At 38.0% G+C, this 16,805-nt stretch overlaps 1 protein-coding gene across 1 annotated transcript in view; it reads left to right on the top strand.

The window, feature by feature from the left end:
- The window catches only part of frem1a (Fras1 related extracellular matrix 1a), a 39,862-nt gene that overhangs the window by 12,054 nt on the left and 11,003 nt on the right, over positions 1-16,805 (top strand). The window contains 18 exon segments of the mRNA XM_084109441.1: positions 412-520; positions 1,610-1,741; positions 1,880-2,224; positions 2,906-3,048; positions 3,195-3,391; positions 3,526-3,616; positions 3,698-3,865; positions 6,027-6,235; positions 6,350-6,443; positions 6,524-6,776; positions 7,592-7,795; positions 9,896-10,081; positions 10,209-10,405; positions 12,589-12,796; positions 13,226-13,370; positions 13,564-13,705; positions 15,859-16,054; positions 16,166-16,430. Coding sequence (XP_083965567.1) covers positions 412-520; positions 1,610-1,741; positions 1,880-2,224; positions 2,906-3,048; positions 3,195-3,391; positions 3,526-3,616; positions 3,698-3,865; positions 6,027-6,235; positions 6,350-6,443; positions 6,524-6,776; positions 7,592-7,795; positions 9,896-10,081; positions 10,209-10,405; positions 12,589-12,796; positions 13,226-13,370; positions 13,564-13,705; positions 15,859-16,054; positions 16,166-16,430 — 3,284 coding nt within the window.

Below are 16,805 nucleotides of genomic sequence, written 5' to 3'. Positions count from 1 at the left end.
AACCCTTCATATTTTAAAGTGTGAACCGAATGTAATTTGTTCTGACACTGCATGTTAAGATATTAAGATATAAAATATATTAACTGTAAATGTAATTTCAAACAACACACAAAAGTTAAAATTATAATCAAGTACTTTACATGTGAGTTAGTATGTTAGTCAACAAATCAAAATAAATGCACTTCTTTAAAGCACGACAAAAGATAAATAAAACACAAGCTTTAAAACTAAATGTGTTAAGAAACATAGTCATGAAAGTCTACCCTTTTAAGATCTGAAGTACACTACAAGTGCACATTCAATACAATTTAGCACTTCTTTTTTTCCGCAGGGGAACTATACTGACTTGATGTTAAACAGAATTATTTTATTTAACTCGATAATGCAGTATGTATTGTTAATTTCTACTAGGTGGAGTTTGAGGTGCATGATTTCTACTTTGAGAAAAGCCAGCCTGTGGTGGTGCATGTGTCAATCAGGACAGCTGATACCAATGCACCAAGAGTATCATGGAACATGGGTCTGTATTGTGCATCATTTTCATATACATATTTACATGTTGCTCTGTTCTCATTTCAATGCTTTGCTTAAGAATCTTTTCTTAAACAGAACATTTGAAAGGTGGAGACTCCCCTCCCCAAAAATAGGACTTGTTCCATGTAAATGAAATAAGTTTAGCTTTAAAGCAAATTTAGATGTCCGAACTGATGTTATTTTGGGTTCTTTTAAGATTTGGAAAAGAACAAAATAATGACTATGCTTTTTAACACACTTAAATAGACTTTTAAAAAGTGCACTTTGTTATAATGTCAGATTAAAGGTTTTACCTGGAAGTACTTTTTAAATCATTATGTTTTAATATTATGTATTCGTGCTTTAAAGAAGTACATTCATTTTGATGTGTTGACTAACATACTAAAGCATATGTGAGTATTTGATTATAATTTTAACTGTAGAGTTATTCAGTATCACATTTAAAGCTAATATTAATATTTGAAATGTACTAAATTGCAACTTCATCATTACAAATGTATTTAAATACATGAAATGCAAGTTTTAATAGAAATGACATTTAAAGTTTAACCTTAAATGCTTGTCAGTACATTCGGCAGTACACTTTAACAATATTTAGACAATTTTAAGACAGGCTACAAAAAGTAATTTTCATATAAAGATATGTCCTACTTAAGTGGGTCAAAAAAGGTATTATGGCATTTAATATAAATATAAAATAAATATAAAAACTACAGTACTTTTTATTGAATTTCAATGAAGTGTTCAAAAACATTCAGTTCACATTTAAGTTTAAATGTACGCTCAAGTATACTAAGGGAACATGTTAGATTAGAAGAATATGTCGTACTTGCCAAACTCACACTGAATGTAAATGGTAGTGGGCTGTTTGTGAAATTAAATTAACTTTCTTTATTAAAGATCACACAAAACCGCAGTGAGTGGGGTGATTAAATGCCATGGAAATATCATCAATCCCAGACAATTAATTGAAAAGGAAAATTCTGAAAATTACAGTACCTGATAATCTAAAAGATTAGGATGTGTAATGAATGCCAGACAAACGAGTTTCTCCCTATTTCTATCAAATGAATAGGTCTCAGTCTGTTGGAAGGTCAGTCCCGTCCAATCACATGGGATCAGCTGCAGATTGTTGACAATGACAACCTGAAGGCTGTGAGGATCATCACTGTGGATGGCCTGCAGCATGGCAGACTAACTGTTAGAGGTACACATACAGATGATTTCCCCACTCCCCAATTTGGAAATATTAATCTGTTATATCAGTTGAGTCACATTTTAGTCACATCTTTTGCATTTTGCACAAAATCTTCTCACTACCACTGCATGTTTATCTGTATGTTAGGTGGAAAAGGTTTCATGTTCACTGTGAAGGATATTAAGGATGGTGCGGTACACTACCATCATGATGACAGTGACACTACTAAAGATTATATAGTTTTCCGGATTACTGATGGCTTACATCAAACTAGACACAAGTTTCCCATCAACGTCCTGCCCAAAGATGACAGTCCACCCTTCCTCATTACCAATATGGTGCTGGAGCTGTCTGAAGGTCAGACGGGTCTTTTGAGAGGATCCATTTTGCAAGCCTGTGATATGGACTCAAGTGATGACTACATCATGTTCAACATCACCAGACCTCCTCAGGCAGGGGAAATCATGAAGATTCCTGGTCCTGGGATAACAGGTGAGGAAAAGGGTTGTAGGAAAACTAGAACATACTCTAAATGCATGTTTTTACCTATATACATGTATATTAACCACCTAGAACACTCTAGCAACGTCTTGTAATGCCCAGGTAACCAGTTTAGCGACTGCCTTAAAAGCCAATCATAATACCCTTCAAACAAACTAGCAACTCACTAGTAACCACCCAGAACACCCTAGCTACCGCCTAGTAACCCTACTAACCATCTCATAATATCATAACACGTCCTAGAAACCACTGAAAACTCCCTCGCAACCACCTATTGTAGCAACGCCCTATAAACCATATAGAACTCCATAGAAACCGCCTAGTAAAACCATAGCAACTAACTAGCAAAGCACCCACAACCCCCAACAAACAGCATTCACATTTTCTTTAGAGCATGTAAAAAATCGAATTCATTCTTGGGGAACTGATTGGGGAGCTTTGGTAACACTTTATTTTACAGTGTCCTTGTTACATGTTACATGTACTTACCATAGTAATAACAGTAAATGATGCATAATTACATGCAACTAACCCTCAACCAAATCCTAATCCTACCCTAACCCTATAGTAAGTACATGTAGTTGCTTAATATTACTCAGTACTTAAATATATAATTACACTGTAACAATGACACCTTAAAATAAAGTTTAACCAAAGTTTTTTTTTTTTCAGGATACCCTGTTTACCGTTTTCTTCAGAAGGACCTCTTCCATTCCATCATCTACTATCGGCACTCAGGCAGTGAGGTGTTTGATGACTCTTTTGAGGTGGTGCTCTCTGATTTTCATGACCCTCCTAATCTTTCAGAGCCTCAGGTAAGTTCCAGATTTCCTAAACATCCCCTCTTTGATCAAATAGTAGTCCATGTTATACTGAAGGTTTAAGCATATTTTTGCTGTTTTCTCTAGTCTGACTTTCCTCAGAGTTCACATGTTATTCACTAACCAGGTAATCTTTGCAGGTCATTGTGATTCAAATCCAGCCAGTCCCTGATCAGCCTCCACAAGAGGCACCGGGTGTGACCAGGCACTTGGTTGTCAATGAGACTGATGTCACCTACTTGACCAAGCAACAGCTGCACTTTGTTGACTTGGAGTCACCAGATAGTGAGCTCACATACACCGTAACCACCCCACCTTTCTACAGCACCACCTATGGGTACACAATTAAACTAGAAGCCTATGAGGTCCACAGCAGGACATGTTCAATTCAAACCTGCAGCATATAACTCAACATGTATGTGCTGAAGGAATTCGGAATGATGTTAATGCTTAGTACATTTTGATTTACAGAGGGTCTGATGCAGGAAGGTTGTTTCTGGTTGATAGCATCCCAAAATTTAAAAAGGACCCAAACGCCCCGATGCTGAGACTTTTCACTCAGGTAAATACTTTGAACTGGGGTTAGATATATAATTTAAATCCCAATAAGCAACTGAAGCTGTAAATGATCCTCTCTTTATAGAATGCAGTCAACTACATGAAAGTTGCTTACATGCCTCCCATCCTGGACATTGGACCCTACCCCCAGCACATCCAGTTTATCTTGTCGGTGACCAACCAGCAAGGCAGCATGACTGCTGGAATCTGCTTCAACATAACGATTCTGCCAGTGGATAACCTGGCACCAGAGGTAGCCCTCATCTACCCAATCCAGAACAGATAATAATTACAGTATAGTGCTTGCTAGTGGTACTTATTGAGTAGAGTTGAGCTTTTACTTTTCTACACGAAGAAATAACATTTTTCACTGTAAAATGGCCAAAAAAGCGATTGAGATATAGATTTAGGTTGAGCTGGAAAGAGATTGACATGTTTGAGTGGACCGCTCTCAATGTTATTTTCGGTTTCCCTGGTTACACATTACGTCCTTGTTTGTTTCTATAGTTACCCATTAGTTTCAGCTGTGTCTAGTTTGGTTGGCTTTTTCTACCCCTGTATTTATAGCCATGTGTTTCCGATGTTCTTTGTCAGTTCTTGTTCTTTGTCAGGTCTCCTCCACCTCAACTGCTCCCTCGAGGACCACACAAGGATTTTTTTTAGATCTGGTGTGTCAGACTCCCTATCTTGACCACTCCCTCTTTGTTTTCTTTTACACTGGTTCAAAACGAGCAGTCCAAGGGATGCCTGGATATTGTGCTCAAAGGGACTTTTGTGGATTATGTGGAGTTGTTGCTCCTGCACTGCTGTTCCCCTCTCACCATCTGCAAGGCAGGGGAGGAGCCTGTCAGCCCCGCATCTGCCACGGACCCAGAAATAGAGCCCGAGGCCACCACAGACCTTGAGCCCAAGACCTTGTCTGTCATGGTCCAAGTAAGCCGACTTAGAGCCGACTCTTGCCACAGAGCCAGAGGCAGCCACCGCATCAATCCTGGAGCCAGAGCCGGCCCGCCATTTCAGTCCTGGAGCGAGAGCCTGCCAACTGGGTTGTCCCGGAGTTTGTGCACATTGCCCAGTCTGATAGACCTGTGGTGAGCTGATCCAGTTCCCTCCCTAGTACCTACTCCTCCTCTGCCAGTCCCATCCGGAGTCCATCCTCTTCCTCTTCCTCCTCCCTCCCCCAGTCTCCTAGCTCCTGCATCCCATTCGGTCCATCCCAACTCTCTGGTCTCTTCCATTCTGCTGGTTCCATCCATTCTCTTGGATACACCTTCTCCTCTGGTGTCGTCCAACTCCTCGGCTCTTGCAATGCCACTTGTTCTATGCAACTCTATGGCTCCGCCTCTGGCTTCCCGATCTCTAGTTTGGCATGGTGTTATGGATTCCCCAGCTTCACCTCGGCCCTCCAGGCCCACGTCTCCACCTTGGCCTGTCAACCCTTCAGCTCTGTCCCGGCTGTGTGCTCCCTGGGCTCCACCATGGTCCATCAGCCCTAGGGCTCCTCCAAGCTCCCTCCTCCCTCCGGCTCAGCCTCGGTGGAGTCGTTGCTCTAGGTCCCTGTCTGTCACCAGCTCCGTACCCATCTCCAGCGCCCCCTCTCTCCATCCACACTTGGACATTCAGTTACGACACGAGGACGGGCCTTCTGGGAGGGGAGACTACTGTCACGATTCTATGAACTCTCAAGGCCAAAGTATACTTCACTGTTTAAGCGTACGCGAGGGTCAGCGTTCAGTGCGCATAACGTGAATTTCAGAACTGTGTGTTTATATATACAAAATAATTATACACAGTACAAACACATATTATATAAACACAAACTTTTATTTTGGATGCAATTAATCACGATTAATCATGCCCAGCACTACTTGTTTTCATAAGGGATGTATTCACCATATTGTTTATTTTACAATATTTTTATGTGTTCTATTTTATATAATTTTATAATATAAGAAATAATTATTATCTTTGTTATTTTGAGCTTGTTCAAGTAGCTGATTTTACTGTCTAGATGAGCATAGTCCTAATGCTACACCTTGTGTTATCACCATTTTATAATTTTATTATATTTTGCATAAATCTATAAGAAATCATTTTTTTATTTTTTTTAAACATGTTGAAGTTACTAAGAAATTTTACTGTCAATATTTAGCATGATCCTAATGCTACACCTTGTTATCACCGTTTTAAAATAATTTGATATAATGAATTGATAAAATAATAAACTATTACTATTATTTTTTTTTTTTTTTTTGTGCATGCTCAAGTTAGCAGCTGATTTTACAATTAGCATGGTGCTAATGCTACACCTTTTATCATCTTATTCTACTAACTATCTTATAAAATATAACACCTTATTAATCATAGATATCAGAACTATAAAAACACTAGGATGTGTTTCTTTTCGTCTTTAGGTACATGCGAGACAGCTGACGGTGGATGAGGGGGGAGAGAGCTGGGTGAGTGAAGAACACATGCGTCTAATGGACCAGGACTCGCTCGAGGACTCTCTACATGTGGAGCTGAAGACGAAACCTCAGCATGGCAGTATTTACCTGGATGGCACACCTATGAGTCCAGGCCAGACTTTCACAGTCAGGGATCTGAAAAGCCTAAAAGTTAGGTCAGATGTGGTTCATCATAGTTTGTTTGGGTTCATCGTAAACACTTTAAGTAGTATTTGACCTGGCTGGTTCATTCTACATTATCTGTAGTTTTAACTATTTTGTCTTAACAGATATCGCCATGACAGCTCTGAGACAGAACATGATGATATTAAATTCATTGCCACGGATGGGATAAATATTGCTGACTTTGTACTACATGTCAAGGTAATGGAGATTTATCTTGCAATTACTTTTTTACCACAAAAGAAACACTTGAAGATATCTAACAAATGCATGTTTGACAGGTGACGCCAGTCAATGATGAGGCGCCAGTGCTAGTGCCAGGTTTGAAACCCATTTTAGCCTGTGCAGAGGGACAGGAAGTGGTCATCACCATTGAGTACATCTGTGCCACAGATCCAGACAGTGATGATAGCACATTGATGTATATGATCGCCCGACAACCATATTATGGGGTAGTTCAAAGAAATGACATCGTGGTGGACCGCTTCATTCAAGCAGATGTAACTGCTGGCTTAATTTCCTATAGACACACAGGTAATATAAGAAAAGTAGTAATGTATTTCTTTCACTTTTTATATTTCACTTTCTGTAGTTGAACTTAATATCCAACCATATTTAGACCTACCCTTGTGAAAAAGTACACTTCAGCATACTTTCAAAAAGAGTTCTTAATCAGAGAAGAATAAACTAGGGCAAAGTGAATGTAATGTTTGCAGACTTATAATCTATTATAGTTAAACATTTTATTAAATGCAATTAGCAAACTTCAAGGTGCTTTTTTGACCAACTTAAGTAGGACTTAAGTACATGTTTACATGCAATTTCCTAATTATTTCTGTTGTCTTTGAAATATAGTTAAAGTGTACTGCTGAATGTACTGACAAGCGTTTATGGTAAACTTTATAATGGTATACTTTAATGTCAATCATTTCTATTGAAACTTGTATGTCATGTATTTTATCAAATTTGTAATTGCATATTTGCAATGGTGAAGTTGCAATTTAGAACATTTAAAATATAGCAACTTTAAATGTAATATTGAATTAATTAAGTGCACTTTTTAAAGTATTACAAAGTGCACTTTTTTAAAAGTGTGTTAGAAACAGAAACAGTCATGAAAGTCTACTTTCTTTAAGTACACTTTAGTGACCTTTTATTTAATTAATATTATATTATCTGCAAGTACAGGTTTTTTTTTCCAATTACTTTTAAGATTTGAAGTACACTACAATTGCATAATCAATGTGCATTTCTCGTTTTGCAAAGGTATGTAAATGCATTTGATATTGTTTGTTAAATATGATTATAAACCTGTGAAGTAACAAATTTATATCAATTTTACTCTAAAGGACACGAGATTGGGCTACAACCACGTCATGACATTGTCACGTTTGTGATCTCTGATGGAGAATCAGGGCTACTTCCTTCCTGTTGCAGTGACAAAGCCACTATATTCAGTGCACAAACACCTGAAATACAGAATTCCCTGCCTGTCTATGACCTTAATATCACCGTTTATCCTGTGAACAACCAACCACCATCTATTGCTGTTGGTAATGGGAACGCTTTTCTTTCTGATGTAATTATAACATGCAGTATGTATGTGTACGTATTAAGGAGCTACAGAAAGTAAAAACCTTGTACGTTATAAAACAAGATATTAATTGTGTTTAACATATTAAAATTAATTCTTAGTACCACTGTTGTTGATTACTGTATAATATCAATAATCTCAGTTATAGTATGATTTGAATCCCTTGTGAAAAGGAATTACACGTTAGCATACTTTTAAAGAGAGTACTTCTTATAGAAACAATATTCTTTAAACTAAAGTGTGAACTGAATGTAATGTTTTCAGACACTTAATTGCATGTTAATTGCAATTAAATGAAAATGTATTATAGTTTAAATTTATATTAAATCTAGTTAGTTGAACTTAAGAGTAGTTTTGGACCCATTTAAGGAAGTACATCTTTATATGTAATTTCATAATTGCTTCTGTTGTCTTTGAAATATGGTTAAAGTGTGCTGCCGAATGTACTTACAAGCATTTATGGTAAACTAATGTCATTTCTATTAAAGCTTGCATGTCCTATATTTAAATTTATTTGCAATTACACATTTGTAATAAAGAAGTTTCAATTTAGTATAACTAAAGTACTTTACATGTGTATTAAAAAATTTACTTTAAAGCACAACAAAAGATAATATAAGATATAATATATTCTGATTTTAAATGTATTTTAAATTAAAACTTCGATTACTTTTGACATTGAAAGTTTGACATTATTACAAAGTCATGAAAGTACACTTAAATGGCCTTGTATTTTAATGTTCTATTGTCTCCAAGTACTTTTTAGTTTTTTTAAATATACAAGTACATTTGAAGTACATTAAGCACACTTCCATTGTTATGCTGATGACACTCAAATCTCGACCAGATGAAAACGCTAAATTATCCAAGTTGACAGAGTGTGTTAAAGATATAAAAGATTGGATGACACGCAATTTTCTTTTATTAAATCCAGACAAGACAGAGGTACTAATCATCGGTTCAAAAAACCGTCCACAAAACCTCTCACAATACAACTTTAACATAGTAGGATGTCCTGTTACTTTATCCTCTACAGTAAAAGACCTGGGTGTTATACTAGACTGCAACCTGTCTTTTGAAAATCATATTTCATATGTTACAAGAACAGCCTTTTTCCACCTTAGAAACATTGCTAAGCTACGTAACATGCTATCAGTTTCTGATGCAGAAAAGTTAGTTCATGCATTCATGACCTCGAGACTAGATTACTGTAATGCTTTATTAGCCGGTTGTCCTGCATCCTCAATAAACAAGCTACAGTTAGTCCAAAATGCTGCCGCTACAGTTCTAACTAGATCAAGAAAATATGATCATATAACACCAATTTTATCATCACTACATTGGTTACCTATAAAGTTCCGTATTAATTACAAGGTATTGCTACTGACTTATAAAGCCCTAAACGGCTTAGCTCCAGTCTATTTAACCGATCTTCTATCGCCCTATAATCCATCGCGCTCTTTAAGATCACTAAATTCGAGGCTTTTGGTCATACCTAGGATATCTAGGTCCACCAAAGGAGGGAGAGCATTTTCACATTTAGCTCCAAAACTCTGGAATAGTCTTCCTGATACTGTTCGTTGCTCAGACTCGCTCTCCCAGTTTAAAACTAGATTAAAGACGCATCTCTTCAGCCAGGCATTCATATAATACTTTTAATCTTACAGTTCATAAACGCCAGAGGAGGACTGGCCCCTGACTGAGCCTGGGTTCTCCCAAGGTTTTTTTTTTCTCCATTAGGTCACCTGATGGAGTTTTTCGGTTCCTTGCCACTGTTGCCTTTGGCTTGCTCAGTTGGGGATATTTGGGGATATTTAATTTAATTAATCAATCAACAATACTATTGATTAGCATTACCAAACGTGGACGTTTTCCACTAGAAACAAACATTGATGTATTGTTTTAATTTAATACTGTGAAGCTGCTTTGATACAATCTGTATTGTTAAAAGCGCTATATAAATAAACTTGACTTGACTTGACTTGACTTCTTTTTCACAAGGGATATTGTAGCATTTGCTGCTTGTTGCTGACATGCTAGGGTTTTTTTCTCACATCAGGAGAGGTGTTTGTGGTGAATGAAGGAGGGTCAGCCTCTATCACAGTGACCCATCTGAGAGTTGAAGACCAAGACTCTGCACCAGAAGATCTCAAGCTCATCCTGGTTGCTCCTCCACAGTTTGGCTACATAGAGAACATCCTGCCCAGTCCAGGATTTGAAAAGAGCAACATGGGAATCAGTATCGGTGAGCCAGTTCTGTTATGTGCATTTGACTGTTTTAAAATATGACTTTGCCAAAATTGGCGTCATTGCATTGCTTTATATTATATGGTAATACTGGAGCCTGAATTGTTGTTTTTTTCCTCGTTTAGCCTCTTTCACCTACAGGGATGTGTTGAATGGACACATTAACTATGTTCAGTCTAGACACCAGAGGATGGAGCCGACCACTGACCAGATCATATTGCACGTGTCCGATGGGAAACAGCAATCCTCTTCAGTCCCGTTCTACATCATCATCAGTCCGACCAATGATGAGATTCCAGACTTCCTGGCCAGAAACATCACGGTCAGTCAGAGAATCATCTTGTAAATAACACAGCTGTGTAGCAAATTAGCTCAAAAGGGAAAACTGTGTAATTAATTGTAATGGGTTTTAGCTTTCAGAATTAACTGTAGCAGAATTAACCTTACAATCGTCCACCAAGCAGACCGTACAATCTTCTGTCAACTCTAAGAAAAATTATTCTCCTTGCCAAGAAGGCTTTCTTACTGCATATATTGCACTAACAGTACAAAAGCAAAGTGACTTTGATTTGTGAGCCGCAAACACAGAGACAATCAATTGTGAATAGAGCAAGGTTTAATAAATGAAACTACTGGTTAATACAGCTAAACTAAGCACAACATATACAGAGAAAAGAATGGCAATGTTTACAATCAGTTAACCACAACGACCTAATGAGAACCATGAGATAATTAAAATCACCTTAAAGTGGAAATGAAGCAGTCAATGTAAAGTTTACATAATTTAGTAAACTGATTACCATTTTAATAAAGGGTCAAAACTTGGTGTATCTTAAGTTGATAAACAAATACTTGCATTGGCTTTGGTGCTGAACAGCTGGATGCGTATAGAGTATGGAGATTCTTGATGAGTTCGTATAGTAAAAGGAATATGATGTAAGTTATGGTAACTTTATACGCCATTATTTAAGAAATGAGAAGAGGATTTATTTTAACATTAGGCGTGACAGGGTTTGGACAACATTGATTTAGCCAGCAGCCGTATCACCCTGTAGTGCAAGACTGGTTGCCCACTGAAGCTAAGCAGGGTTGAGCCTGGTTAGTACCTGGATGGGAGACCTCCTGGGGAAATTAGGTTGCTGCTGGAAGAGGTGTTAGTGAGGCCAGTAGGTCTGTGCTCACCCTGTGGTCTGTGTGGGTCCTAATGCCCCAGTAAAGTGATGGGGACACTATACTGTAACAAGCATCCTAGCCAAATTTGCCCATTGGCCCCTGTCCATCATGACCTCCTGATCATCCCCATATATACTCATTGGCTTCATCACTGTCTCCTCTCCACCAATAAGCTGGTGTGTGGTGGGCGTTCTGGCGCAATATGGCTGCCATCACATCATCCAGGTGGATGCTGCACATTGGTGGTGGTTGAGGATATTCCCCCTTCTATGTAAAGCGTTTTGAATGCAGAGAAAAGCACTATATAAATGTAACAAATTATTATAATAAAATTATTATTTACTTTAAATGTAATATCAAATAACAAATTACAGTTAAAGGGATAGTTCACCCAAAAATTTTAATTCTTTAATTAATTACTCACTCATGTCTTTCCAAACCCGTAAGACTTTCGTTCATCTTCGGAACACAAATGAAGATCTTTTTGATGAAATCTGAGATCTTTCTGTCCCTCCATTGACAGCTACGCAACTACCACTTTGACGCTTCAAAAAGTTCATAAAGAGATCATAAAACTAATCCATATGAATTGAGTGGTTTAGTCCAAATTATGATGACCAGAATTAATTGAGGCGTGTCGAGCAGGACGAGATTGGTGATGAGCGACACCTGCGCGACGCACCGGTCTCGTATCTCTCACGGAGGAGCAGAAGCATAAAAGGAGGAGCGACGACAGTGAAGGATGAGAGAGGATCAGGCCTGGACTATTTATGTTATGTTTTGTTTTTATATGTGGCGGCAGTCGTCCGTGAGGGGCTGCCGTCTTTACTTTCGTTTTGTGTTTGTTTTATTTTATGATTATTAAAGTCTTTAAATGTTCGCCGTTTCCGCCTCCTCCTTCCCACAACATCTAACCTTGCTACATCAGGCTTTTATTCACATATAAACATTGATGAGCGAACACAAACAGAAGCTCAACTGAACCTGCTCGAGGTGCGAGGACCTCATTGGTTCCTCCTGAAGCTCAAACGTGCTGCATAACACGAGAATGAACTATCCCTTTAAAATGATAATCAAGCCTTTTACTGTACATGTGCTTTAGTATGTTAGTCAACACATCAAAATGTACACATAGTGTACTTCTTTAAAGCACAACTTCTTTAAAGCACAACTTTGCACAAACTTTGAGGAGATAGTCAGTCAGAGACTTGTATATAATAGCTAAATAGCTGAATAAAGCGAGTAGGTTTGTGTGTATACATTTGGCATGATCTGTATGAAGAAACACTGCTCTAATCAGTTGAGGTGTGATGACCAACGTTTGTCTTTTAGGTTCGGGAGGGAGACATGAAAGAGTTGGACCCATCTATAATCAGTGCGGTGGATCTTGATGTTCCCAGAGACCGTTTAATGTTCAGCATAGTCCAGCAGCCTCAACACGGCTCCATCGTGAGTGTCCCACACGGCAATGATGTGACGCATTACAAGCGCGGATCTGAGATCCCTGTGGAGCACTTCACTATGGACGACCTCAGGAGTGGTACTTTAGTCTTTTACGTTTTTCTTTTTACTACAGTCAAAACATTATTTTATTTTCATTTACAAGTAAAAATGTCACAATTACTGAACAGTGTTCCAAGTCCCTTTGCGCCACCTATTGGTGATTTCGCGAATGAGTGTCACATGTGACAGGGTTGTACACGCAGCGGCATACCCGCGGTAGTAATAGGCATTTTGGTTGACTACCTACTGTGTGTGTGTGTATATATATACACACATATATATATATATATATATATATATATATATATATATATATATGTTATATCACTGAACATTTCTTTACTCTCACTTTTGATTAATTTAATAGGTCCTTGTTGCATGATTTAATGCGTACCCAACCTTTATGTTTTGTTTTGTTTTTTAATAATATATCAGACAATATATTTTTTTGTTGCTCTGTCCTCAGGCATGACTCTGATGTACATGCACGATGACTCTGAGAGTGAGCAGGACGGATTTATTGTTCAGCTCTCTGACGGAAAACACCAGCTCCAGAAACACGTGCAGGTTAAAGTACTGCCTGTCAATGATGAGGAGCCACAAATTATCCGGTAATTGCAGATAAATATCATTGAAGTGAATCATGCTTTCCCATTATTCATCAATAAATTATACATTAGTTTATTTGTTGTAACATATGATTATGAATTGCTCACTACTCAATACATTCAAACACATTATAGCCTATCACATTAAGTGGTAAGTCTCTGTGGAAAAGAAAAACACACTATAATTTATTTGCAGGAACACTGGCCTTGAGATGGAGGCTGGGGAGTCCAGACTGATCTCCAGTGCTGTGCTTAGCGCTCACGACAAAGACACTTCTTCTTCTGACATCATCTACGTGTTTGAGAGCATACCGAGACATGGTGTCATTCAGATGAAGGTCAGTTTGCTCAATATGCAGTGAGAAAAATATCTAATCTCTTTCTTCCAAAAATACCAAAGTCTCTGAGAAATGTTTCCTGAACCTTTGAATATATGCCATGAAGAATTAAGGCAGTTCTGAAGGCAGAAGGGGGACCAACCCGATACTAGCAAGATGTACCTAATAAAGTGGCCGAAGAGTGTGTGTATATATATATATATATATATATATATATATATATATATATATATATATATATTAGGGCTGGGTTCAGATGTTCCAATTCTATTCGATTTCGATTCTCGATTCAATTTTCAATTTCGATTTTCAATTCGATTTTCGATTCCCGATTCCACTCAATGAATATAGATATAATACAAATCGTATATTTATAAAAAAGAACAGTAAACATAAGTTTACAAGTGGTTAATTAATAAAAAGAAATTCAGTTTTAAACTCTCTTTATTTTAGGTACACTTGGTTACATTAAAACAGAAGCCAACTCTTTATTTCAAATGCATACAAAGAATAGACAGGATTTTGTTGCAAGATGAAAAATTGATGCTGAAAATTGGACAGGTCAGGACAGTCGCATGCCTTGATCAAACAGGATCAGGTTATTTTATGTTTAAGATAAAACAAACATAAAATCTCACAGCATTAGCTGTAACATGGAGGCTGCAAGCCTATGAAAAGTGTAGGAAAACTAATACTGGCTTTTGGGTGATAGCTAAATAAATATGGAAAAAAAATCGATTCGTGGCCTTTGAAAATAGTTTTTTCAATCGACCACATTTAAAAAAACAAAACGATTAATCGAAAAAAAAATTAGAGCTTTTGCCCAGCTCTAATATATATACACTCACCTAAAGGATTATTAGGAATACCTGTTCAATTTCTCATTAATGCAATTATCTAATCAACCAATCACATGGCAGTTGCTTCAATGCATTTAGGGGTGTGGTCCTGGTCAAGACAATCTCCTGAACTCCAAACTGAATGTCAGAATGGGAAAGAAAGGTGATTTAAGCAATTTTGAGCGTGGCATGGTTGTTGGTGCCAGACGGGCCGGTCTGAGTATTTCACAATCTGCTCAGTTACTGGGATTTTCACGCACAACCATTTCTAGGGTTTACAAAGAATGGTGTGAAAAGGGAAAAACATCCAGTATGCGGCAGTCCTGTGGGCGAAAATGTCTTGTTGATGCTAGAGGTCAGAGGAGAATGGGCCGACTGATTCAAGCTGATAGAAGAGCAACTTTGACTGAAATAACCACTCGTTACAACCGAGGTATGCAGCAAAGCATTTGTGAAGCCACAACACGCACAACCTTGAGGCGGATGGGCTACAACAGCAGAAGACCCCACCGGGTACCACTCATCTCCACTACAAATAGGAAAAAGAGGCTACAATTTGCACGAGCTCACCAAAATTGGACAGTTGAAGACTGGAAAAATGTTGCCTGGTCTGATGAGTCTCGATTTCTGTTGAGACATTCAGATGGTAGAGTTAGAATTTGGCGTAAACAGAATGAGAACATGGATCCATCATGCCTTGTTACCACTGTGCAGGCTGGTGGTGGTGGTGTAATGGTGTGGGGGATGTTTTCTTGGCACACTTTAGGCCCCTTAGTGCCAATTGGGCATCGTTTAAATGCCACGGCCTACCTGAGCATTGTTTCTGACCATGTCCATCCCTTTATGACCACCATGTACCCATCCTCTGATGGCTACTTCCAGCAGGATAATGTACCATGTCACAAAGCTTGAATCATTTCAAATTGGTTTCTTGAACATGACAATGAGTTCACTGTACTAAAATGGCCCCCACAGTCACCAGATCTCAACCCAATAGAGCATCTTTGGGATGTGGTGGAATGGGAGCTTCGTGCCCTGGATGTGCATCCCACAAATCTCCATCAACTGCAAGATGCTATCCTATCAATATGGGCCAACATTTCTAAAGAATGCTTTCAGCACCTTGTTGAATCAATGCCACGTAGAATTAAGGCAGTTCTGAAGGCGAAAGGGGGTCAAACACAGTATTAGTATGGTGTTCCTAATAATCCTTTAGGTGAGTGTATATATAATATATATAATATATAATATATATATATATATGTGTGTATACGTGTGTGTGTGAACAAACCCAGAATGTTTGCTGTTTCTCAGGTCGGCACAGAATGGCTGTCTGTATCTGCAGGAATGAACTGCTCTCAGCAGGTTTTGGATATGAACCTATTACGGTACCTTCACACCAGTCATCCTGGAGCACCCGCTGCTGACTTCTTTGTCTTTCACCTGATGGACGGCAAGAACCTCTCTCCTGCCCAACACTTTCACATTACAGTCAAAGAACTGGAGAAAGGTGGGCTGCTGCTTTTATTTCCTGATGATATGCATCCTATAATCCAAGAGTTATCAGCAAATTGTTCAATTGAGTCAGTTCTTTTCAAGTCTGCTCTGTGCTGATCTGCAGGAGACTTAGCATTGTTCCTGAAGCCTGTGAGGTCTAGTCGAGGGGAGCGTGTGGTTCTCACCACAGACGTCTTGCTGGCGGTAGACGGCACTGACAAGCCGGAGGAGCTGCTCTATGTTATCACTGTACCTCCAGCACATGGTCATGTGGAGCACATCAAACACACCGGCGTGAAAATTCAGTCGTTCAGTCAGCTGGATGTAGCAGCAAACCTGGTGTGTTATGTACATGACAACAGAGCCACTTCACCTAAAGAGACCCTGCAGTAAGGACCTCATACAAGGATGCAGTCTGCGTTCATCATCAACCTTTTTTTTAATGGTCGAATCCTGCAAAATAATGTTATAGTTTTATTTTTAGAGTTATTTTTTCCCCAGAAATCAAAATAAATAATACAAATAATATTTAAATAAATATTCATAATGATGCAATGATGTTTTAAAAACATCTAGGAGCTTTTTAAAATTATCTTTGTGATAATTAAGCACAAATTGCACACAATTAATTATTAAATATAATAAATATAAAAATAATTAAATATTAATATATTATTTTTTTTCTATTATATTACATTTAACATTATATTTTTTAATTATTTTTATATACTTTTTGACATTAGGAGCATCAGTAACATTTAGAA

This window comes from Abramis brama, assembly GCF_963993115.1.
Source record: "Abramis brama genome assembly, chromosome: 3".
Lineage (NCBI taxonomy): Eukaryota > Metazoa > Chordata > Actinopteri > Cypriniformes > Leuciscidae > Abramis > Abramis brama.
The sequence above is the reverse complement of the archived record's forward strand: the minus strand, read 5'-3'. Positions and strand labels throughout refer to the sequence as shown.